Here is a 25,733-nt window from a genome sequence, read left to right as displayed (position 1 = left end):
AGTCCCAACTACTCGGGAGGCTGAGGCAGGAGAATGGCGTGAACCCGGGAGGCGGAGCTTGCAGTGAGCTGAGATCCGGCCACTGCACTCCAGCCTGGGCGGCAGAGCGAGACTCCGTCTCAAAAAAAAAAAAAAAAAAAAATGTAAGAGCATCATGCCAGATGATATGAGGGCACAGGAATCAGTCAAAGACCTACGCTTTGGTGAGATAAAATAGAATGAATAAGTATGAAAAATAAAAAGAGAAAGTTCATTTTTTATGTTCAACAAGGAAATCTCAAAACAGACAGCAAGAACAAAATAACAGGAAAAATAAAATACTAACGCTTCACATCTTTTGTAAGGTACAGTGATATTCAGTAGGAAGGAGGAAGGCCCTAGGTGTTTTGTACTTCATGGCAACTGTTAGTTATTTGGCTATTTGGTGAGGGAATTGCTATTTGTCATTTAAAGTGGAAGAGGAGTCACCTGGCCCAAGAGTAAGCACCATGCTGGCCTAAAGGTGCTTTGTGAAGAGGGGATTTCAGAAGGTAGTCTGGCCAGGTACAGTGGCTCACACCACTTCGATGGCTCACATCATGCTCTGCTCAAGCCAAGGCAGGAGGATTGCCTGAGGCCAGAAGTTTCAGACCAGCCTGGCTAACATAGTAAGAACTTCTCTCTATGTAAAACAAAAAATTAAAATAAAACAAGAAGAGAAAGCAGCCTGGGCAAAGTACAGGCGTTTTGGTGTCACACAAGCAGGTTCACAGCCCACTTCATCCCTTACTGGCTATGTGACCTGGGCAAGGTGCTTAACCCCTCTGAGGCTTCATTTACTCATTTGTAGAAAGAAGATTATATCTCTACATTGGGATGAAATGTGATAGTTGCCTCGGACCTGGCTAGGACTCAATGAAGAATGCTGATATAATCATTTGTCCACATGGACTTCCCAGACAGAGAATCCTGTTAGATCCCATCAAACTCCTTGGGAAAGGTCCAGTTCCTTGGAAGCATGACTGTGGACTGGAAGTTGGGAATGGGTTTGGAGTCTTGCTGATCTGGTCTTAAGGATATGTGGATGACCTCCTGCACCAATTCTCCAGCATAAGACACTGCTCCAGCATTTGGAAAGAGAACAAGCCTTTCCCACCCTTCAAGTCATTTGATCTTCATACAAACCAGAGAGACAGTGTGTGCAGAGGCTCCCCATGCAGGGGACACTGTCCTCCAGAGTACTTAAGAACCTGCCCAAGGTCACATGACCCAGCACTACAGGTATAGAGGAACTTAGGGTACAGCTGTCCTCACGCCCTCTCCAGAGCTGGCAGATCATCATGTAAGTGGATGCTGAGCTCTGCCTGTCACAGTTCTTAGCTGGAAGGACCTTTGGTTAGTTGACTCAATTGTGCCCTGACTGGATAGATGGCACACTGAAGCTCAGGGAGGTTAAGAGCTATGAAGAGAGATTGACTACCAACTCATTACTCTTCTCTCTGCTGTCCCTGTGCCAGGTTTTTCGTGTCCTTGTGTTTTACATGACATAGTGACATAGGGTGGCGGTTGAAGGAATGACATTGCATGAGTGTAAATTTCAGGTGTGTCATTTATACCTGGGTGACACAACCTCTCTGTGGTTCAGGCTCCTACCCTGTTCCTGTGCATAATAACAGGGTCTGGCTGGTAGGAACAAATCAGTTAATTCATATAGAGAACTTAATATAGCCTTTAGCAAGTAGTCTGTAATAGCTATGATTTTATTACCTTTATTCATAGCACAGGAACATTTTATATTTCCAGACAAATAAGCCAGTCCTGGTGGGCTTAGCTGTATGTCCCATGTTGTTCCCATCAATAACATGAGCATATGACCTGTGGACCAGAGAGGGACCCCTCCCCATCCACAAATTGGAATCCACGCTGCATATGTAAAGCCATGAGCAAGACAGTCCCTGTCTGCATAACAGATGCAAAAGGATTCTTGTCATTTCTGCCAACACCTGTGCTGTTATTTTCTGTAACATTTTCTTTTAAACTATCATATTTCCTTAATGCATTTATAAAAAAAGCAAACTCTTTGACACTACTGAAAATAAGAATCGGCCGGGCGCGGTGGCTCAAGCCTGTAATCCCAGCACTTTGGGAGGCCGAGACGGGCGGATCATGAGGTCAGGAGATCGAGACCATCCTGGCTAACACAGTGAAACCCCGTCTCTACTAAAAAATACAAAAAACTAGCCGGGCGAAGTGGCGGGTGCCTGTAGTCCCAGCTACTCGGGAGGCTGAGGCAGGAGAATGGCGTGAACCCGAGAGGAGGAGCTTGCAGTGAGCTGAGATCCGGCCACTGCACTCCAGCCTGGGGGACAGAGCAAGACTCCGTCTCAAAAAAAAAAAAAAAAAAAAGAAAAAAAAAAGAAAATAAGAATCAGTCTCACCTTGCAGACATGGAAGGTAGCCACACAATTATACGTATCCCTCTGTATCACTTCTGTTGCCCTCTGGATTGATCTTGACATTTGTTTTTGTTTAAAGATTTCAAGCAATAAAGAGGTGCTGAAGACATACCCAGGCCAAAGAGAAGTTGCATTATTGATGTCTTTGCCTTGAAAAGCTGAGTGGATTGAGACCCGCGGCAACACTTCCACCCTCTGTCCTGGGCTAATTATTTATCTCCTTGTGTTGCCGTCCAGTTAGTAACACGCTGTTATAAAGAGTATTCCCCTTGAGGGTTGCTGTGAGGGTTCAAATAGCCAAAGTGACTACACAGGGTCTGGCTGAGACTAAAAGCTCTGTAACAGTTAAGAATTCTGAGAGTAGGCCGGGCGCGGTGGCTCACGCCTGTAATCCCAGCACTTTGGGAGGCTGAGGCGGGCGGATCACAAGGTCAGGAGATCGAGACCACGGTGAAACCCCGTCTCTACTAAAAATACAAAAAATTAGCCGGGCGCGGTTGTGGGCGCCTGTAGTCCCAGCTACTCGGGAGGCTGAGGCAGGAGAATGGCGTGAACCCGGGAGGCGGAGCTTGCAGTGAGCCGAGATCGCGCCACTGCACTCCAGCCTGGGCGACAGAGCGAGACTCCGTCTCAAAAAAAAAAAAAAAGAATTCTGAGAGTAACAACCACTTTTCATGCTTCTTAATTTAATGCAAGGGTGAGCACATCAGGGAAAAGATCGCTCCCTTGGGAACATTCCAAGTTTTGGGAAGCTCCATCCTTGGGCTTGGTGGACCAGCGAGGCTGTGGGAAGCCCCAAGAAGTTAAAGCAAAAGAGGACTTGGACAAATGTGCCCATCACCTTCCCAGGAGTGGGCAATGGAAGGGAAGGAGGCAGAGCCTTGTGTCTGCTCTGTTGCTGTGAACAAGACGAACATGGCCAAAGGACTTGGCTGGCAATGAAGGTGAGACAAAGGTCACATGGGAGGCTGGTCCTCTGCACACAATTCCCTCGCTGCACTTTCCGCCTGGGTCCTATCTAGGGACATGAGCACTAGGCTGGGGTAGCACACAGGCTCCCACAGAGGCGAAGCTCAAGTCACTGGTGCGGGTTATGGGCTGGGGATACCGCGACCACCTGAGGCTGGGTTCCCGGACCGCTCAGGGGCAGGCGTGGACCCCAATCCCCGGGAAATTCCGGTGGGCCGGGATTATAGTAGGGACTCCGCCTACTGCCGGGAGCACAACCCTTGCAAAGCAAGCAGGAGTCAAAGGGCCGCCCCCAGGGTGCCCACGGGCTGCGCTAGGGAGGATCCGGCACCGGGCCGCATGCTGCGCACAGCCTGGCCGTGAACCCTAGGGCGCCTCTGACACTGCGGGAGCGGGGGCCAGACCTGGGGCGGGGCCTCTGCGCCCGGCACTCCTCCCTCACTGCAAAGCCAGTGGTGGCTCCTGAGCTCTGTTCCGCCTCCCACCGGCTTGCCTGCTTCTTCGCCTCTGGCTTAGGTACTCCAGCCTCACCTGGTCTCCAGATGGACCCCAACTGCTCCTGCACCACTGATAAAGGATGCTGGGTTTCAGGGCCTTAGGATCTCCATTTTCATGCCAAAGGATAGAATGTTCCTGTGGCAGGAGGCAGGTGCATTTTGAGCTCTACCTAAAGTGGATTATTTTACTTTGTACTTCTGGTGCTTTTTCTCTTACCAAGTACCTTTATTATTATCACTAAGAACATTACCATTGTCCCAGCGCCTCCCATTTCTAAGGTGAGAGGAATGAGGCTCAAAACTGCCCCTGCTCCAGGTCACCGATAGGCCAGAGGTGTGCTGAGCTGGGACCCAGTGCTCTGTCCAGCATTTGAGCTGCCTGGGCTAGTAGGGAGGTGGGAGACATTGCTTCTTCAAGATTCCCCACTGAAGTCCCCATGTGGTACGAAAAAGAGGGCGCCTGCCCATCCGAGCCTGTGTGGAGAAAAGGTGGGGCTGGGCTTCCGTGTGCCTGAGCAGAACTAGGTACCAGGTTTCCTGTGCACTGAATAGGAGGATGCTGAGGGCCTGCTCCTAACCCTGCACCACACACACTACTCACTGCCTTTTTCTCTTCCCTGCAGCTGCGTCCTGCACCTGTGCTGGCTCCTGCAAATGCAAAGAGCGCACATGCACCTCCTGCCAGAAGAGTGAGTGTGGGGCCTTCCGTGGGAATCGGGGGACTGGGCAGAGTCAGAGGAGGGACCCCAGAGCTCAGCAGGCAGGAGCAGGACAGTGACCAGCTTCCCACATCCCCTTTCTGGCAAGAGATTCAGGATCACAGCTGGAAAAACACAAGATAGTTGATTTCCAACTTTCATTCTTAAAATGGGGAAACTGAGGGCATGCGCGTGCACTAACCTGCCAAGCACAGACCTGACACTTCAGGACTTTCCTCACTTAAGCATACGGTTCTGGGGAACTGGCTTTCCTTTGTCCCTGTGCCCAGGTCACTGCCTCTCCAGTCTTCTGTTCTCTCCCAGGTGTAGGTTGTGCTGGGCAGCTTTTTCACTGGAAGACCCTCACCCCAAAGATCCACCAGTTGACTCCTGACAGAGCAATGCCAGCCTGCACTAAGGGTCCTCTGGGGCTGGAGGCAGGGCTTGAGCCAGGCCTCTGTTGGAGCAGGGAGGTCTCAGGTCAAGTCTGCTGTGACCTCTCACTCTCCCCTTCTTCCCTGGGCTGCTGCTCCTGCTGCCCCATGGGCTGTGCCATGCCCAAGGCTGCATCTGCAAAGGGGCGTCGGACAAGTGCAACTGCTGTGCCTGATGCCAGGACAGCCCTGCTCTCAGATGTAGAAAGAGCGACCTATATAAACTTGGCATTTTTTCCAGACAGCCACGACCCATTTACTGTATTTGTCTCTCTTTTATGAAATATGTGACTGATAATAAAAGTTGTTGACTTCTTCTGGCTCTGGTTTTCTTTGCATGCTTGGAAATAGGGGACCCCATACTCAAGAGAGCTGGTATGTGTGATTGCATTAAGAGTCCAGAGACCTGGGTGCCGGGACCATGTGCTATCACCTTACACTCTGAGTGCCCTGAGGAAAATCAGGTTCCCTGTCTCAGATCACTTCTTCAGCTAAAAACGATTCCTTTAAGATTATAATAGGAGGCTGGGCGTGGCGGCTCACGCCTATAATCCCAGTACTTTGGGAGGCCGAGGTGGGTGGATCACCTGAGGTTGGGAGTTCAAGACAGCCTGACCAACATGGAGAAACCCTGTCTCTACTAAAAATATACAATTAGCCAGGCATAGTGGCCCATGCCTGTAATCCCAGCTACTCGGGAGGCTGAGGCAGGAGAATAGCTTGAACCTGGGAGGCGGAGGTTGCAGTGAGCCGAGATTGCACCATTGCACTCCAGCCTGGGCAACAAGAGCAAAGCTCCGTCTCAAACATAAATAAATAAATAAATAAATATTATAATATGGCATTTTTACTATACCTTTCTATGTTTAGCTACACAAATACTTACCATTGTGTTAAAATTGCCTGACAGTGTATGGGTTTGAAGCCTAAGAACAATAGGCTAAAGCAGACAGCCTAGGGTGTGTAGTAGCCAGTATCATCTAGGTGTGTGTGAGTACATTCTACAATGTTTGCACAATGACGAAATTGCCTAAAGACACATTTCTTAGAATGCATACCTTTCATCAAGTGACACATGACTGTAATAGGGTTGGACTCGTAGAGGCAAATGATTTAATGGATGTTAAGAACTCAGAATGGTGCCTGTACATGACCAGTGGTCTATAATATTAACCACTATTTGTTGTTATTATTATTCATGGCTGCTATGGCCTGAATGCCTGTGTCCCTCCAATATTCAGGTGTTGAAATATAACTTTCATTGTGTTGCTTTTAAGAGGTGGTGCATTTGGGAAGTGACTATGGTATGCAGGCAAAGTGCTCATGAACGGGATTAGTCCTTAATAAGGGAGGCCTGAGGGAGCTTGTTTAACCCTTTCCACCATGTGAGGACCCAGCAAGAAAGAGACATCCATGAGGAACGGGGCCCTCACAAGACTCCAAATATGCTGGTGCCTTGACCTTGGACTTCCACGCCTCCAGAACTGAGAAAAATGTATTTCCGCTGTTTTAAGGTACCCAGTCTAAGGTATCTGGTGATAGCAGCCCAAATGGACTCAGACAATAGCATAGTTGACATTTTTACTCCAGACAAAAGAGCCAGGCCTGATGTCCTCTGTCTTTCTCATCAGCCACATGAGGATTGACCTGAGGTCCCGACAGGGTCCTACACTCTTCCCACAAAATAGGGATTCACACCAGAAATATAAAGCCATGAGCAAGACAGTCCCTGTCCCCGTAACAGAGATGGAAGGATGCCTGCCAGTTCTGCTACCACCTGCACCAATATGTGACTCAACATTTTTCTTTAAAATTTATTTTCTTCAAATAAATATCCTATTTCCTTAGATATATTTATATGAAAACCAAACTCATTAGCACTACTGAAAAAAGAATCAGTTTAACTTCCACACATAGAAGGTTATCATCAAATTCTCCTGATTCGTACTCCTCTGCATCTCTGTTTTGCTACCAGGACTGACATTGACGCTTGGTTTTGTTTAAAGATATCAAGCAATTGGCCGGGCGCGGTGGCTCAAGCCTGTAATCCCAGCACTTTGGGAGGCCGAGACGGGCGGATCACGAGTTCAGGAGATCGAGACCATCCTGGCTAACACGGTGAAACCCCGTCTCTACTAAAAAAATACAAAAAAAATTAGCCGGGCGAGGTGGCGGGCGCCTGTACTCCCAGCTACTCGGGAGGCTGAGGCAGGAAAATGGCATGAACCCGGGAGGCGGGGCTTGCAGTGAGCTGAGATCGGCCATTGCACTCCAGCCTGGGCGACAGAGCTAGACTCCGTCTCAAAAAAAAAAAAGATATCAAGCAATAAAGAGATAAACATACCTAGGCCAAAGGGAAGCTTCATCACTGACTTCTCTCCCTTGGGAAGCTGACAGGATTCAGACCCAGCAGTGCCACTTCCCAGCCCTCTGACCCTGGGCTAGTGGCTTGAACTGCTGGTATTGTCATTGTCCAGATTAGGAATATGGGTTCATAAATAGAATGTATGTCCCTTTTCGGTTGCTGTGAGGGTTCAAAATTGAAAGTGACTAAACAGGGCCTAACATGGATTAACGTTATGTAGAGTAGTAGGAATATGGAAGGAAATTGCTTTCTAATTTCATCCAAGGTCTGCATGTCACCTTCAATTATCCCTCTTCCGGGGACATCCCACATTTTCCAAATTGTCATCCTGTAGTAGGGTGGCCAGCTAGGCAGTGGGGAGACCCTGGAGAGATTTATGCAAAGGATTACCCAGAGAAATGTGCCCATTCAGCCTCTCAAGAGTGAAGAATGGAAGAGAGGGAGACAGAGCCCTGTCTCTGTCCTGGTGCTATGCGCAGGAGAAATGTGGCTGAGGGAACCACGTGGGGACAGACTCAGGCTAGGGGGGAAATCCAAAGGTCACAACCTCCACCAGTCCTTTGCACACAACTCTCTCCCTATGCTCCCGCTGCTGCTGATCCTGGAAGTTGAACACGAGGCTGGGTTTGCACACGGTATCCAGGGGAGGTAAAGATGTTGACAGTCCTGAGTCAGGCCAGGCCACTGCTCACGGCCCAGCCAGCGACCACGGGCAGTGCAGATTCAGCAGGGGTGAGTGCAAGGGCCAGGGCGGGGCTTCTGCACCCCACCACCTCCCCTGACTATAAAGGGAGCAGCCGGCTCCTGGTCTCCTTCATGCCTCCCACCTGCCCTACTGACTTCTCGTCTCTTGCCTAGGAACTCCAGGCTCGTCTTGGCTCCAAATGGATCCCAACTGCTCCTGCACCACAGGTAAGGGACGCCTGGCTCTGGGCCTTGAGATGCCCATTCCTGGCCACCGTACACAGCGTCCCTGGGTTTGAGAAGGTTGTATTATGAGATCTGAGTTGAAGGGAACTCCTTTACTTCTTCCAGTGCTTTCCTCTTGGCCAAGCTCCTGCGAGCATTTCCCTCCTCTGTGCTTGTAAGTCAGAATTAGGGATTCTGAGGATCAAGGCTGTTCTGCTCCATGTCACCCATCTAGTCAGGGGGCTGCTGGCTGAGCCCCAATGCTCTGCTCTAATTCTGAGCAGCTGGGATGGATGAGAGGCGGGGGACTCTGACAGGAGGCCTCTTCAGAGTTCATCAGAGAAGGTTTTGGCCTCCTGCCCCGTCTTCCTGGGCTGTGTGTGGAGCTGGGAACTTCCTGATAGGGTATATAAAGGAGAGTGCTTGCCCTTTCCAGCGTGATGGCGGAGGACATGGGGCTTCTGTTCCACTGCTCTGAGTGGGAAAGGAGCTCTGAGGGCTGGCCCTGCACAGAGGAGGGGGCGGAGGGGGCACTGGACATTCATTGACTCACCGCTGTACCTTCTGCACCTTACTCGCCGCTCACTGCCTTTTTTTCTTCCGCAGGTGCCTCCTGTGCCTGTGCTCGTTCCTGCACGTGCAAAGAGTGCAAATGCACCTCCTGCAAGAAGAGTGAGTGCGGGGCCATCTCCAGGAATCTGGGGCTGTGGCTAAGGTTGGGAGGGAACTCAGCGCTGGCCCTGAGTGCATGCTTTTGGGATCTGGTCTTCTTTCGCCCCTGTTGGCTGGGTCATTCCCTCTCCAGGCTTTCTGCTCTGAGCTCAGATGGGGCAGGGCAGACTTTTTCTATTGGGACACAAACCTCAAATGCACCATCAGAACAGAGCTGTGCCAACCTAAAAATGCATCCTCTGGGTCTGGGGTCTGAACTTGAGCCAGACCTGCTGTTGAGACAGAGAGGTCCCTGGTCAACTCGGCTGTGACCTCTCACTCTCCCCTTCTTCCCCAGGCTGCTGCTCCTGCTGCCCCGTGGACTGTGCCAAGTGTGCCCAGGGCTGTGTCTGCAAAGGCTCGTCAGAGAAGTGCCGCTGCTGTGCCTGATGTTGGGAGAGCACTGCTCCCAGGCATAAATAGAGCAACCAGTACTAACCTGGATTTTTTTTTTTCAAACTGCGCTGATCGGTTTGCTATGTTCCTTCCTTTATTCAATATGTGAATGACAATAAAACACTTTTGACTTGATTCGACTCTCCTTTCCTGTGTGTGGCTTGGAAATAACAGTTGGAGTGGGGGACTGAATTGAGAATTTAGAGACACGGTTCTGATGGAAATGTGAGCCCCTAACAGTCTGAGTACCTTGAGGCAAGCCCGGTTCCTCCCTGAGCTCCATCTTCTGTAAAATGGAACTGCACTGTGCCGGATCACATGACGGGGTCGGGGGGACATGCGTGATCGCCTCGGGTCATGTCAAATGTGCAAATGTGGCACAGAAACTTCTCCATCTCTCATTTTCATTTTCTGTTTTCCCTGCCCAGCTTTGGTACCTCATCAGATTTTAGGCTTGAAAGTGATGACGGGGTGGAATCCAACTCCTCAGTTGCTTGAGTTCTGCACGGGGCTTCTCACACTCCACAGTGAAGAAACACTTTTTAATTCCCATCCATCCCAGGCCTAAACCTTTGTAAATAAAATCCTGTTAATTACAGATAAAAGGAAATCAAACACAAAATACAGAAACCATTTTAATATTCAACAGGAAAAATTTTAGTAAGTATACACACAAATAACAGGAAAATGAAAGACTTACAAACTTTGCACATATTTTGCTGATGCGCATTGCAAACAGGAATCAGCAGAACTGGTCCCAGGGTGTGGCTCACACACCTTGAGCAGCACTGCCCAGCACGTCCCCACAAGGAACCATCAGGCTTGCTCTGCTTCGTGTCACTGACAGGACTCTCGCTGACCCCTGAGAGCTCCCTGCTGTGACTTGGCTCTGAATGTTTGGAAGTTCCACCCAAGCCCAAACTGAATTTGTTTCAGCCTTTGCCTACTTCAGAACATCAAAGCGACTGGAGACATGGAGGGAGATGCCCAGCATGTTCCAGCAGTATGCAGTGAGTGTGATCCTGGTTTGCAGAAGTTCTTCTGGCTGCCCATGCAGCAGTGATGGAGGATTCTGCAGTTTGGAGGGTGTGGTGGTGCTCATTAAGGAGTGAGGCCCTGGCTGATTTATAATAAAAGCTAACCATTAGTCCCCCTGGCTCTGTGGAGGACATGCTATTTGATGTTCAATCAAAGAGGAAGATGGATTTCCTGGCCTAGCGATCAGGACCACACTTACTCACTGCTGCCCAGGGAAGAGGAGATTTCAGAGGGCAGCCTGAGCCTAGGACATGAATTTTGGTGTCAGGCAGTCCTGGTTCACAGCCTGCTTCACAACCAGAAAAAAAGTAAGATTCTCATCGCTGAAAGAAAAAAGAAAAAAAGATGAAAAAAATTAAAAATAAATAAATAATGAGGCTTACGAGTATTCTCTCTACGCTTTCTTTTTATTTATTTTTAATTAATTAACTAATTTTTTTGAGATGGAATCTCTCTCTGTTGCCCAGGCTGGTGTGCAGTGGTGGGATCTTGGCTCACTACAACCTCCGCCTCCCAGGTTCAAGCAATTCTCCTGCCTCAGTCTCCTGAGTAGCTGGGATTACAGGTGCACACCACCACGCCCGGCTAAGCTTTGTATTTTTGTAGAGACAGGGTTTATTCATATTGACCAGGCTGGTCTGGAACTCCTGCTCTCAAGTGACGTGCCAACCTTCATCTCTCAAAGTGCTGGGATTACAGGTGTGACCCACTGCACCTAGCCTACACTACCTTCTTAGACAGACAAATTCTGTTAAATCCCAACAGCCTCCTGGAGAAAGGCTCATAGGTTTGTATTAGAGGCTGTATTAGAGGCTGGGAATGAGATTGCAGCCTGGTGATCCTGCCAGGAGGAATGTGGTGTTGGATAACATGCTGCTGCTTGGCATTTGTACAGACACAAAAGCCTTTCTCACACTTTGTATCACTGGATCTTCATACAACCTTGGGAATGAGAGCCACAGGCCTCAGAACTGGGACAGCTAATATGCAGGGTCTGGCAGGCCTGTGTTGTCTTTCAGAGTAGTTAATCAACCTGCCTAAGGCCACACAGCTCAGAAGTGAAGGGATGCATGAACCTATGCTACCCCTAGCCTGCTGTCCTGGTCACAGCTGGCAGAGCATGATCTGCTAGTCACTGGATGCTAAACTCTGCCTACCCTGGTTCAAATCTATAAACATGCTTTGGGATAGACCAATTTTGCACTTGGCTTGAGAGGTGAGCATTGAAGCCCAGAGAGGTCACAGAGCTGTGCAGGGGAAAGTGACTGCCAACTGAATGTGCTTCCCACTGCTGCCTCTGGGCCAGATTTTCTGTGTCCTCATCTTTCTTGTGACTTGGTGGCATAGAGTGGTGGGTGAGGGCATGATGCTGCCGTTAGCATGCAGGAGTACAAATCCCGCCTCCGTCACTTTAGCTGTGCCTTGCAACCTCTCTGTGTCTCAGTCTCCTCCCCTGTAAAAGGTATATGATAATGGCATCTAGCGTGTAGGATTAAATAATTTAATACATGTAAGAAACTTGGAATGATGCCTGGCAAGTGGTGAGTAGTCTATAATATTAGCTATCGCTTCTTTAAAACAACCATTACACATAGCATAGTGGATATTTGTTTATTCATAGACAAAGCAGCGGGGCCTGGAGTGCCTAGTTATGTATGTATGCTGTCATTGTCATCTACCACTCAAACACGGGTCCTGTGGACCAAAGAGAGCCATTCACTGTTCCCACAAAAATGTCATCAACACAGGATTATAAAGCTATGAGCAAGATGCTGTGCCTCATGTCACATATAGAATGACTGCCATTTCTGCTGCCACGTGCACATTTTATTTATCATTTCATATTGAAATGATTAATACTTTCTTAAATACATTTTTATGAAAAGCAAACTCTCTTCCACCACCAAAAATGAAAATCAGTCTTATCCATATGTAGAAGATAGCCAGAAAAGTATATATGTGTGCATGTGTATGTGTGTATGTGTGTGTGTATATATGCTTATTACACTTATGGATTGCTTTTGTCGTTGCCCATGGTTGAGCTGATAGCTTGTCATTATGACAAGCTGATGCTGATAGCTTGTCATTTTGAGACAGAGTCTGTCTCTGGCACCTAGGCTCGAGTGCAGTGGTGCAATTTTGGCTCACTGCAACCTCAGCCTCCCAAGTAGCTGGGATTACAGGCTTGTGCCACCACGCCTGGCTAATTTTTGTATTTTTAGTAGAGACGGGGTTTTGCCATTTGGCCAGGCTGGTCTTGAACTTCTGGCCTGCAGAGATCTGCCCATCTTGGCCTCCCAAAGTGCTGGGATTACAGGCGTAAGCCACGGTGCCCAGCCTGACTTGTTATTATTTAAAAGATTTCAAGCCATAGGGAAGTTCCAGCAACAGAGAAAACATAGCTGGGCCAAAGGAAGGCTTCATTTCAGAGAATTTCTCCTGAGAGGCTGGCTGGATTCAAATGAGTGCACAGCTTTTTAGCTCTGTGACGATGAGCACATTCCTTGAACTTTCTTTGTTGTAGGTGTCTGTTTAGTAATATGGGTTCATGTGTAGTATTTCCCTTTACAATTATTGTAAAGGTTCAAACAAGGAAAATGATTAAAAGGAGACTGGCACAGACTCACTCTTAGGCAATAGCTAGCAATATTGAAGGGAAATAACCCCCTGTCTTCTTATTTTAAGTTTTTATTTTTCTTTTTTCCCTTTTTTTTTTTTTTTTTTTTGAGAGAGATTTTCACTCTTGTTGCCTAGGGTGGAGTGCAAAAATAGTGCGATCTCAGCTCACCGCTAACTCCGCCTTCAGTGATCCCGCTTCTGAGGACATCCCACATTTTCCAAACTGCCATCCTACAGTGGGGTGCCCGGTTAGGCTGTGGGGAGACCCTGAAGAGATTTATGCAAAGGAGGACCCAGACAAATGTGCCCATTCAGCCTCTCAAGAGTGAAGAATGGAAGGGGGAGGGGCAGAGCACTGTGTCTTCCGTGTTGCTGTGCACAGGAGAAACATGGCCAAAGGACTGACGTGGGGGGACAGGGACAGGGACAGGCAATGCTAGAGATCCGAAGGTCACATCCTCGGCCTGTCCTTTGCACACTACTCCCTTGCTAGGCTCCCTGCTCCCGCCAATCCACAGAGTGGAGCAAGAGACTGGGGTTGCACTGGGACTCCAGGAAAGGCTTAGCTGTGGACTAAGGACCGGGGCGGGGGCGAGGGCGGGGGCGGGGGCGGGGGGCGGGGCGAAGGCCAGCATCTCCAGGTTCCTGGAACCACAAGGGGCGGGTGTAGCAGGCAATCTCGGTGAAACTGGGAAGGGCGGGCTGGAGGGCAGAGAAGCCGCTCACGCAGGCACAAAGCGACTCCAAAGGGATGGTCCGCGGTGTGCAGGGAGCTGCGTTCAGGGGACCTTGCGCCCATTCCTTCTGCTGCACACAGCGCAACCGGGACCTCCGGAGAGGGCATGAGGACACCCACAGTTGTGCTTCATTCATGCCTTATTCATGCCTATATTCATTCATGCCTTTACTTCTGAACTGTGTGACCCTGGGAAGATTGCTTAACTCCTCTAGAAGACAGTACAACTCCTCTAGAAGACAGCACCATCTCACCAAACCCTGCACATTCACTGTGTCTCTGGTTTGTGTGAAGATCAAATGACCTGAAAGGTGGGCAAGGCGTGTTCTCTGTCTGAATGCTGGAGCAGTGTGTTATCCCAGAGAGCTGGTACAGGAGGTCATCCACATGCCCTTGAGACCAGAACAGCAAGACTCCAAACCCATCTCCAACTTCCAGTCCACTTAACACTTGCAGGCAGATGGGCCTTTTCCAAGGAGCTTGATGGGAGCTAACAGGATTGTCTGTCTAGAAAGTCCACATGGAGAAATGATTATAATAACACTGTTCAGTAAGCCCTAGGCCACTAGTACCAGGCCACTGTCCCATTTAATCCCTACATGGAAATAAAATCTCTTGTATACAGATGAGAAATGGAGGCTCAGAGAGGTTAAGTGACTTGTGCAGGCCACACAGCTCGTAAGGAGTGAAGTGGGCTGTGAACCCAGCTGTGTGACACCAAAGCCTGCACTTGGCCCAGGCTCCCTTCTGAAATTCCCTCTTCACAAAGAGCACCTGCAGCCCATCTAGGGCTTGACTCCTGGGCCACCTGTCTCATCTTCCCTGTGATTGAACCGCAAATAACAATTCCCTGAGCAGATAGCTGGAGGGACCAGCTGTCGGTAGCAATGATCAGTCCTCATCCTTCTCAATGCACACCACACCCCTTCAAATTACAGAATATGCCATCACCCCTGCAGAGGCCGAGTCAAATACTTCACCTGGGAGCCCCAGTTGCTATCTCTAGTCAGCTTGCCAGGACAATGCTGGACACTTCGCTCCATCTCCCTATTCACTGTGCTGGCCTGAAGTAACCAAGGGCTGGAATTTAAAGCAGGAGACTGCAACCTGACCTTAGGAGAAACTTCCAAAGATTTAGAGCCAAGTCAGAACAAGGAGCTCTCAGTGGTAGTGAGAGTTCCATGAGTGACATGGGGCAGTTCAGGGCTGATAGTTCCTTTCGGGCATGTCCAGGCCAGCACTGCTGAAGGCGTGTGATCCACACACGAGGGTCAGTCTATGCACCATTCCCAGTGTGAAATACACACCCTCGAACAGATATGCAATGTTTGTAAATTCTTTTATTTTTCTGTTATTTATTTAACTATAATCATATATTTTGTTTTTCATATATTTATTGTTTTTCATATGTATTATTTTATTTTTATATATTTATATTAATAATTTGCCTGTTGAGTTTAAAAATGGATTTTGTTTTTGTATTTCATACTAATTCATATTAGTTCATTTTGCCAAAGCTTAGGTCTGTTACAGATGCCCATACCATTATGTCTCTTACATGTATACTGCTTTTTTTTTTTTTTTTAATTGAGATTCGCTCTTGTCACCCAGGCTGGAGTAGAGTGGTGCATTCTCAGTTCATTGCAACCACCGCTTCCCAGGTTCAAGTGATTCTCCTGCTTCAGCCTCCCGAATAGCTAGGATTACAGGCACCTGACACCACTCGTGGCTAATTTTTGTATTTTTAGTAGAGATGGGGATTTCATCACATTGGCCAGGCTGGTCTTGAACTTCTGGCCTCAGGTGATCTACTCACCTTTGCCTCCCAAAGTGCTGGGATGACAGGTGTGAGCCACAATGCCCGGCCTACATGTATAATGCTTTTACATTTTGTAGCTGAGACAGGTAATGTGATTTGCCTTAAGGCACTCAGTGTGAAAGGTGATAGGACATGGTACCAGCATGCACGTGACTGGACTCTCAGTGCAGTCCCTTATCCCAGCTCTATCGAGTATCAGGTCAATTTTGTCCAAGGCACACAAAATAAAACTGAGCCTGAATAAAGTCAACTTTTATTATTATTTTATTTTTGAAAAACCAAATGTACTAATGGGTCAGGGTTGTGCGGAAAGCAATTCCGGGTTGGTACACTTTCTACTTCCGGGAACAGAGCTTTCCATACATCAGGCGCAGCAGCTGCACCTGTCAGATGTCCCTTTGCGGACACATCCCTGGGCACACTTGGCACAGCCCATGGGGCAGCAGGAGCAGCAGCCTGGGCAAGAAGGGGAGAGGGACAGGTCACAGCTGACTTGAACAGGCACCTCTCTGCCCCAACAGCCGGCCTGACTCAAGCTCGCACCCAGACCCAGAGGAGCCTTCGTTCGGGATGGTGTGCTCTGTCAGGAGACAATGGTGGATCTTTGCAGTGAGAGCCTTCCTATGAAAAACTTGCTCAGCCCCACTGAGCCAGGACAGGGCAGAAGACTGGACGGGCAGTGACTGGGACTGTGGAGACAAAGGAAGGACAATTCGCCAAGACCATACACTTCAGTGAGGAAAGTCTTCAAGAATCAGGTCTATGGTTGGCCAGCTGATACATTCTTGTGACCTCAGTTTCCCCATTGTTAAGAATGAAGATTGGATGGGAATCAACCATCTCTAATGTTCCTCTAGCTCTGATCCTGAATCCGTTTCAGGGGATGTGGGAAGCTAGTGATGAGCCTGCTCCTGCCTGCACAATCTGAGATCCCTCCTCTGACTTAACCCAGCCCCGAGATTCTCAGGGAAGGCCCCGCACTCACTCTTCTTGCAGGAGGTTCATGTGCACTCTTTGCATTTGCAGGAGACTGCACAGGTGCAGGACCCACCTGCAAGGAAGAGAAAAACGCAGTGAGCGGTGAGTGTGGTGCAGGGTTAGGAGCAGGCCCTCAGCATCCTCCTGCTCAGTGCATGGGAAACCTGGTACCTTGTTCCACTCAGGCACACGGAAGCCCAGCCCCACCTATTCTCCCCACAGGTTTAGATGGGCAGGTGCCCTCCTAATTTTACTCCACAAGGCCTTATGTCAGGAATCCCTAAGAGGCAAAGCTCACCGCCTCCCATCCACCTCAGGCAGCTCTAATGCTGGACAGAGCACTGGGTCCCAGCCCAAGACCCCACTGGCTCTCTGGATGACCTGGCAGTTTTGAGCCTCAGTCCTCTCACCTCAGAAATGGAAGGCGCTGGGATCCCATTACTGGGTATATACCCAAAGGATTATAAATCATGCTACTATAAAGACACATGCACACGTATGTTTATTGCAGCACGATTCACAATAGTAAAGACTTGGAACCAACCCAAATGTCCATCAACGACAGACTGGATTAAGAAAATGTGGCACATATACACCATGGAATACTATGCAGCCATAAAAAAGGATGAGTTCATGTCCTTTGCTGGGACATGGATGAAGCTGGAAACTATCATTCTCAGCAAACTATCACAAGGACGGAAAACCAAACCCTCATAGGTAGGAATTGAACAATGAGAACACTTGGACACAGGGCAGGGAACATTACACATTGGAGCCTGTCAGGGGGTGGGGGGCTGGGGGAGGGATAGCATTAGGAGAAATACCTAATGTAAATGATGAGTTGATGGGTGCAGCACACCAACATGGCACATGTATACCTATGTAACAAACCTGCACGTTATGCACATGTACCCTAGAACTTGAAGTATTAAAAAAAAAAAAAAAGAAAGAAAGAAACAAAGAAATGGGAAGTGCTGGGAAGATGGCATCGTTCTAAGTGGTGATGAAGGCGCTTGACTGGGAAAAAGCACAAGAAGTGCAAAGTAAAGGAGTTCACTTTAGGAAGAGCTATCATCCACCTCCCTCCTACCCCGGGGACATTCTATCCTCTGGAATGAAAATGGAGACCCTAAGGCCCCGAAACTCGGTATCTCTTACTAGTGGAGCAGGAGCAGTTGGGGTCCATGACCAGGTGAGGTGAAGCTGGGGTTCCAATGGAGAGGCTAAGAAGCAGTGGGGTAGGTGGGACACCTGGTGAATTCCAGGAACCGGGTGTTCAAATTATAGTTAGAGGATGGGGGCGGGTGCAGAGCACCCCCTCCCCTACCCCCACGCGGAATCCGTGGCGCCTGCGGTCTTGGGTTGAGTTGTGCGCCGCAGGCGCAGCAGGCGGGTCGGGCGCACCATCCCCTGAGTGCAGCCTGGTGGACCCTCGGGGGCTGCCCCTTTGGGGCCTGCTCTTGCGGGAGGGGCTGTGCTGCCAGAGGTAGGCCGCGCCCCTGTCATCCTGAGGGTCGTTTCCCATTCCCAGGTGGTCGCGCTATCCCCAACTTCCCTTCCTCCTTCCGCGCACCGTCTCCATCAGCTTTGCCGCTCCATTGGCTTCGACGGGTCCGTGTGCAGCTCTATGATGAGCCACTGTGGAGGTGACTTTTGCTTCTCCCTCGCCCTCCCCTCTCATTGTTTGTCCTTCTTCCCACCTAGGACGCTCAAACTCGTTTCCCCAGTACACAGAACGTGGCGACCACGGGTCAGCCTCTTTCTCTTCCTTCCATCCTCCTCTGAGGTGATGGCGGGAACACTTGTCCTTGTCCTCCTTTACATATAATTCTCCCGGACTACCCTAGGCCTGCTGGCCACCCCCACTGCAGGATGGCAGTTTTGAAAATCAGGAATGCCCTCCAAAGAGGATGACTTTAGATGACATGCAGACCCTGCTTTCAATCAAGGAGAGAACTCGGTATTTCTCTTCAATGTTCTTATCATGTAACATTTAGAATGTGCCAGGCCTTTTTAAATCATTCATTCTTTGAACACTCCCAACAATCCTAATGGGAAATACTATTTATGAACCCGTTTTACTAATCTGACAACTGTAGCAAGAAGTTTAAGTAACTTGCTCCACATCACAGAGCTGAAAACTTGTCACTGATTTGAGTCTAGCCAGCCTCTCAAGAGGTGTCCATGATCAAGCCTTCCTTTGGCCTAGGTTTGTTGTCAGCACTTCTCTATTGAGGGATAGATAGATAGATAGATAGATAGATAGATAGATAGATAGATAGACAGATAGATTTTTTTTTTTTTTGAGACGGAATCTCCCTGTATCGGCCAGGCTGGAGTGCAGTGGCTCGATCTGGGCTCACTGCAACCTTTGTCTCCCGGGCTCAGGCAATTCTCCTGCCTAAGCCTCCAGAGTAGCTGGGACTACAGGCGTGTGCCAAGATGCTGCTTTCTTCTGAGCTGGCTCAGGTGCAGGACCCACCTGCAAGGAAGAGAAAAAGGCAGTGAGCAGTGAGTGTGGTGCCGGGTTAGGAGCAGGCCCTCAGCATCCTCCTGCTCAGTGCACGGGAAACCTGGTACCTTGTTCTGCTCGGGCACACGGAAGCCCAGCCCCACCTTTTCTCCACATAAGCTCAGATGGGCAGGCGCCCTCCTAATTTTACTCCACATGGCCTTATGTCAGGAATCCTTCCTGCCTCCCATCCACCTCAAGCAACTCTAATGCTGGACAGAGCACTGGGTCCCAGCCCAGGACCCTACTGGCGATCTGGGTGACCCGGAGGAGGGCAGTTTGAGCCTCAATCTTCTCGACTCAGAAATGGGAGACGCTGGGAAGATGACAACATTCTAAGTGGTGATGAAGGCGCTTGGCAGGGAGAAAGCAAGAGAAGTGCAAAGTAAAGGAGGCCGCTTTAGGAAGAGCTCAAAATGCACCTCCCTCCTGCCCCGGGAACATTCTATCCTCTGGAATGAAAATGGAGATCCTAAGGCCCGGAAACCCCGCATCTCTTACTAGTGGAGTAGGAGCACTTGGGGTACATTTCGAGAGTTGCAGCTGAAGTTTCTAAGAGAGCGGCGCAGAAGGAGTGGAGCAGGTGGGAGGCGTGGTGGATTCTAGGAACCGGGAGCTCAATTTATAGTTAAGGGGCCCGGGGCAGAGCACCTCCTCCCCCACCCCCAAGCGGAATCCCCTGCGCCTGCGGTCCTGGGTTGTGATGTGCGCAGCAGGCGAGTCGGGCGCACCATCCCCTGAATGCAGCCTGGTGGGCCCCCCGGGGACGCCCCTTTGGTGCCCGCTCGTGCGGTAGGGGCTGTGCTCCTGGAGGTACGTGACATTCCCAGGTGGTAGCGTTTTCCCCATCCCCGCCCCGCACCTTCGTCATCAGCTTTGCCTCTCCCGGGTCCGTGTGCAGCTCCACCCTCGTGCTCACTTTCTTCATTGGCGGGAGCCTGGAGCAGAGAAAGTGAGCCGTGCGCAGATGTGCGGGATGGAGGTGACTTTGGTTTCTTCCCCGCCCTCCCCACTGCATTGCCTGTCGCTCTTCCCACCTAGGACCCTCAAACTCCTTCCCCCTGTACACAGAACCTGGCACCCGGGGGTCAGCCTCTCTCTTTTCCTTCCATGCTGTCATATAACATTTAGATTTTGCCAGGCCCCCTTAAATCATTGGTTCTTTGAACCCTCCCACAATCCTAAAGGGGAATGCTATTTATGAGCCCACTTTACTAATCTGACAGCTATACCAAAAAGTTTAAGCAACTTGCTCAACATCAGAATGGAAAAGTTGCCACTGATTTGAATCTAGCCAACCTCTCAAGAGAAAGTGTCCATGATCAGGCCTTCCTTTGGCCCGGGTATGTCATCAGCATTTCCCTATTGCTGGACATCTTTTAAACAATGTCAAGCCACAAGCTGAATCATGAGCTGTGACAAAAGCAATCTATAACTGCAATATATATACACAGACATACAACACACATTTATACTTCTTCTGACTACCTTCTATGTGTGGAATAAGACTGATTTTCATTTTCGCTTCTGGAAAAGAGTTTGCTTTAAGTGAAAATATATTTAGGAAAATATTAATAATTTCAATATTGTATGTTAAGTAAAGTACAGTGACTGTGAGGGCAGAAATGATATTCTTTTTGATCTGACTTGAGGCGTGGAATCATGCTTATAGGTTTATATCCCTAATGTTAGCGAATGTCCCTTTGATCACAGGACACATGTTCATGTAGTAGATGAGAATAACAGGATACACAAGTGAACACATCTGGCCTGGCTGTTTTGTCTGTGGGTAAATAAATATCCCCCATGCGATGTATAATGAGCAACAGTTGATGTTATACATGACTCACCGTTTGCCAGGCACCATTCTAAGTTCTTTACATGAATTAAATCATTTAATTTTACAAGCCAGATATTATTATACTCCAGTTGATGAGACTGAAACACAGAGGTTGCGTCACACACAAAGTGGCAGAGGTGGGATTTGCACTCATGCAGGCTGACTGCAGTATCATGTCCTTACCCCGTGCTCTATGCCACCAAGTCAATGCAAAGATGAGGACGCTGAACATCTGGCCGGGAGGCTGCTTTGGAAGCACGTTGGGTTGCAGACAGATGGCTGTGTATAGCCATGACCTCTCTGGGCTTCAGTTCCTATCTCTCAAGTGAAGAGCAAAATTTGTTCATCTCCAAGGTCCCTTATAGCTTTGAACTAAGATGGGCAGGGTTTGGCATCCACGGATGCCATGATCTGCCAGCTGTAGGGAGGGCCAGAGGCCAGCTGTACCATAGGTTCATTCATCCGTTTCCTTCTCAGCTGTGTGGCATTGGGCAGGTTGCTTTATTCCTCTGAAAGACGATTCAAGCACGCCAGCCCCTGAATATTTTCTGTCCCTGTCCTGAAGCTTGTGACCTTCATTTAACAGGTTGCATGAAGGTTAAATGACATGAAGGATGGGAAAGGACTTTATGTGTGTTCAAATGTTGGGGCAGCATCTTATCACAGAAGACTTTCTGCAGGAGGACATCCACACTCCTCCTAGCACTGGATCAGCTGGGGATGCAACCCCTCCACAGCATCCCATCCACAGCAATGCTTCCAAACCAATGAGAACTTCTCCAGGGACAAGGTAGAGTTAATGGTATCTTATTCCAAGAAAGTCAGTGCAGAGATAATGATCATAATCACCTTTGTTTATTAAAACCTAGGCAGCAGCCAGGTGACTCTCTCATTTTCTTTTTCTTTTCCTTTTTTTTTTTTTTTTTTGAGACATTGTCTCATTCTGTTGCATAGCCTGCAGTGCAGTGGCACAATCTTGGCTGACTGCAGCCTCTATATCCTGGACTTAAGCCATCTTCCCATCTCAGCCTCCAGAGTAGCTCAGACAGACACAGGCCACCAGAGCCATATAATTTTGTATTTTTTGTAGAGACGGGGTTTCTCTATGTTGCCCAGGCTTGCCTCAAACTCCAGGGCTCAAACAACCTTCCCACCTCTGCCTCCCAAAGTGCTGGTATTACAGGCATGCACCACTGTGCCCGGCCCACTCTCTCATTTAATCCCTGCATTGAGAATAATATCCTTTCTACAAATGAGGCACTAGATGCTCAGAGAGTTTGGGTGACTTGCCCAAACCACACAGCCGGTAAGTGGTGGAGTGGGCTGTGAACTAGGACTGCCTGGCAACTAAAACTATGCCCTAGGTGTAGGCTGCCTTCTGAAATTCCTTCACAGGGAAGCAGCAGGTAAGTGTGGTCCTGACTTCTAGGCAAGGAGACTCATCTTCCTCTTTGATTGAACATCAAATAGCATCCCCCCCCACACACAAATGGAAGGACTAACTTGTCATTAACAAGACATCCAGGGACTGTTTCCTTCCTAAGGAACATCTCCACAATCAGCCAGCTGCACAATCTGCCATAGCTGTGTTCTGAGAACTTCTGTTAATAAACTAATATTAATTATGGAGACGATGAAATGAAAAGCAACATTTCAAAATAACTTCATCTGCAACCCATGATCACACTACATCTTGCCGGGAATATGCTGGTTTGAAGTAGTCAAGGCTGGAGCTTGAAAGAGGAAAAAATTCAGCCTGTACTTGGGAGGAACTTCCAAAGATTCAGAGCCATCTCCCAACACGGAGCTCTCAGGGTTCAGCGAGTGTCCTGAGTGTGCTGTCTGTGACGCTGGCTAGGCCAAGCCTGATGGTTCCTCATGAGAATGTCCTGGCCTGTGCTGCTGAAGGTGTGTGGTCCACAGTGGGACCAGTCTGCTGTTTCCAGTCTGCAAGGCAAATCATCTATAAACATATGTACAGAGTTTGTAAATCTTCCATTTTTCTGTTATTTCTGTATGTATTTATTGAGGTTTTTTTGTGTGTAAAATGTAACAAGTGGGTTCTATATTTTGTGTTTCATTATCTTCATAATTAATATTACTTTATTTACAAAGGTTTAGGTCTGGAATGGATAGAAAATGAAAACTGTCTCTTCGCCATGGAGTGTGAGAAGCCCCGTGCAGGATTCAAGCAACTCAGGCATTGGAATCCACCCACTGTGGTCACTTTCAAGCCTAAAATCTGCTGAGGAACTGAACTTGGTCAGGGAAACCTGAGAATAAACATGAGGAATGGAGAAGTCCCTGTGCCACATTTAACATGATTGGAGCTGATCACATATGTCCCCATCCTCATATGATCCGGCACAGTGCTGGTACATTTTACAGAAGATAAAGCTCAGTGAATTAACGGGGCTTGCCTGAAGGCGTTCAGACCACTAGGGGCTCACATTTCCATCCAGAGTCCAGTCTCTAAACTCCCAGTTCAATCTCCCACCCCATCCCTTGTTCCAAAAAACACAACAGGAACCAGAACCAGAATTAAGTCTAAGCGTTTAATTATGATTCACATATTTCACAGAAAAATGAATGTAGCAAATTGGTCAAGATTTATTAAAAAAAAAAAAAAATCCTGGATTTTACGGGTCACTCTATTTTTACTTTGGAGTAGGGCCATCCTGACATCAGGCACAGCAGCTGCACTTGTCCAAGGCCCCTTTGCAGATGCAGCCCTGGGCACACTTGGCACAGCCCACAGGGCAGCAGGAGCAGCAGCCTGGGGAGAAAGGGAGAGTGAGAGGTCAGAGCAGACTCCACCAGAGACCTCCCTGCCCCAACAGAGGCCGATCTCCATCCCTCCCTCCAGCCCCAGAGGACCATCATTTCAGGATGGCATGGTTTTGTCAGGAGACAACTGGTGGACATTGGAGTGGGTCTTCCTTTGAGAAAGCTGCCCCATCCCACATAAGCCCTGGAGAGGGCAGAAGACTAGACAGGCAGTGACAGCCTACAGGGACAAAGGAAGGCCAGTTCCCCAGAAGCAAGCACTCAGGGCCAGCCTTGGGTTCCCTCCCAACCTTAGCCACAGCCCCAGATTCCTGGAGATGGCCCCGCACTCACTCTTCTTGCAGGAGGGGCATGTGCACTCTTTGCACTTGCAGGAGTCGGCGCAGGTGCAGGAGTCACCTGCAAGGAAGAGAAAAAGCCAGCGAGCGGTGAGTGAGATGCAGAAGATACAGCAGTGGGTCTATGAGTGTCCAGTTCCCCCTTCTCTGTGCAGGGCCAGCCCTCAGAGCTCCTTTCCCACTTAGAGCAGAGGAAGAGAAGCCCCATGTCCTCTCCCTTCATGCTAGGAAAAACAAGCACCCTCCTATTTATACTCCAAAGGAAAGTCCCACTCTAGACACGGCCCAGGAAGACTGAGACTTCGATTTTCTGTCCTGAACCCCGAAGAGGCAATGTCCCCTCCCATGCGATGTATCCTATCCAATCTGGTTGCTCAGAGTCAGGTTAGATAATTGGGGCTCAGCCAGCAGCCCTGTGACCAACGGGGTGACGTGGAGCAGGACTGCCTTGAGCCTCAGGACCCTCAACTCTGACACAGAGGTACAGGGAGGAGGAAAATGCTCTCAGGAGCTTGGCCAAGAAGAAAGCACTGGACCAATAAAGGAGTCCCCCTCACCTCAGATCGCAAAATGCGACCTCCTCAAACCCAGGGACACTCTCCATGGTGTCTGGGGATTTGGCATTCCAAGACACAGAACCCGGGCGCCCCTTACCAGCGGAGCAGGAGCAGTTGGGGTCCATTGCAACTCGAGGCGAGACTGGAGTTCCCAAGCGAGAAGGGAAGAGGCAGTGGTGCACGTGGAAGGCGTGGTGAAGCTCAACAGCCAGCGACTGCTTTTATAGTCAAGACAGTGGGTCGGGCGCAAACGCCCCTCCCCGCCCTTGCACCCGCCCCGCTGAGTCCATACCGCGCGCGTTCCTGGGCTGGGCTGTGCGCAGGAAATGGGCCAAGTGCAAGGTCCCTTGAGAGCAGCTGGTGCACAACGTGGGACCGCCCCTTTCGCACCGGCTCGCGAGGGAGGCGCTGTGCCCCCCGTGCGCAGCCTTCTCTCACCCTGCCGGGCCTTCCCAGCTTCCCTGAGGTTGCCTGCTACACCCGCCCATTGGCGTTCCGCCTACCAGTATTCTGGCTTTCCACCAAACTTCACCAATGCCGAGGTCTCTAGTCAATTGCTAAGCCTTTCCTGGAGTCAAAGCAACCCCAGTCTTATGCTCCACTTTCTGGATCTGCCAAAGCAAGGAACATAGTAAGGGACTAGTGTGCAAAGGGTAGATTAAGGGTGCGAACTTCACATCTCTGGCCTTATCCTCCCTGTCCGGGTTCCTACTTCAGTCCTTTGGCCACGTTTCTCCTCTACACAGCAACAGGGAATACACAGGGCTCTGCCTCTCTCTCTTCCATTCTCCACTCTTGAGGGGCTGAATGGGCCACATTTGTCCAGGTCCTCCTTTGCATAAATCTCTTCAGGGTCTCCCCACAGCTTAGCCGGGTACCCCACTACAGGATGGCAGTTTTGAAAGTGTGGGATGTCCCTAGAAGAGGGATCATTGAAGGTGATATGAAGATACTGCATTAAATTAGAAAGCAAGAGAGCTTTATTTTTCCTTTCATGTTCCTATTACTCTACATTACATGGATCTGTGTTTGGTCTTGTTTAGTCACTTTCTGTCTTTAAACCCTCACAGCAACCATAAAGGGACATGCATTCTA

General features: G+C 49.2%; 2 protein-coding genes, 1 long non-coding RNA gene and 1 pseudogene across 3 annotated transcripts; 2 read left to right on the top strand and 2 right to left on the bottom strand.

Annotated features, from left to right (window-relative positions):
• The first annotated feature begins 4,511 nt into the window (after positions 1–4,511).
• Positions 4,512–5,352, top strand: LOC141409268 (uncharacterized). Its single transcript, XR_012428850.1, has 2 exons — positions 4,512–4,590; positions 4,924–5,352. It is a non-coding gene; the product is annotated as an uncharacterized lncRNA (long non-coding RNA).
• A 2,862-nt stretch (positions 5,353–8,214) lies between these two features.
• On the top strand, positions 8,215–9,549 carry LOC102139102 (metallothionein-1B-like). Its single transcript, XM_005591978.4, has 3 exons — positions 8,215–8,310; positions 8,914–8,979; positions 9,317–9,549. The coding sequence occupies exons 1-3, from the start codon at positions 8,283–8,285 to the stop codon at positions 9,406–9,408; spliced, it is 186 nt and encodes a 61-aa protein (XP_005592035.1). The 5' UTR covers positions 8,215–8,282; the 3' UTR covers positions 9,409–9,549.
• A 6,441-nt stretch (positions 9,550–15,990) lies between these two features.
• Positions 15,991–17,790, bottom strand: LOC102136051 (metallothionein-1L-like; annotated as a pseudogene).
• Positions 17,791–23,497: 5,707 nt separating this feature from the next.
• Positions 23,498–24,834, bottom strand: LOC102136451 (metallothionein-2-like). Its single transcript, XM_005591971.4, has 3 exons — positions 24,736–24,834; positions 24,077–24,142; positions 23,498–23,732 (listed from the first exon to the last, which is right to left on the bottom strand). Exons 1-3 carry the CDS (start codon positions 24,761–24,763, stop codon positions 23,641–23,643), a joined length of 186 nt encoding a protein of 61 aa, XP_005592028.3. The 5' UTR covers positions 24,764–24,834; the 3' UTR covers positions 23,498–23,640.
• Positions 24,835–25,733: the final 899 nt, after the last annotated feature.

Source organism: Macaca fascicularis, chromosome 20 (assembly GCF_037993035.2).
Source record: "Macaca fascicularis isolate 582-1 chromosome 20, T2T-MFA8v1.1".
Lineage (NCBI taxonomy): Eukaryota > Metazoa > Chordata > Mammalia > Primates > Cercopithecidae > Macaca > Macaca fascicularis.
This window is presented reverse-complemented; position numbering and strand designations above follow the sequence as displayed.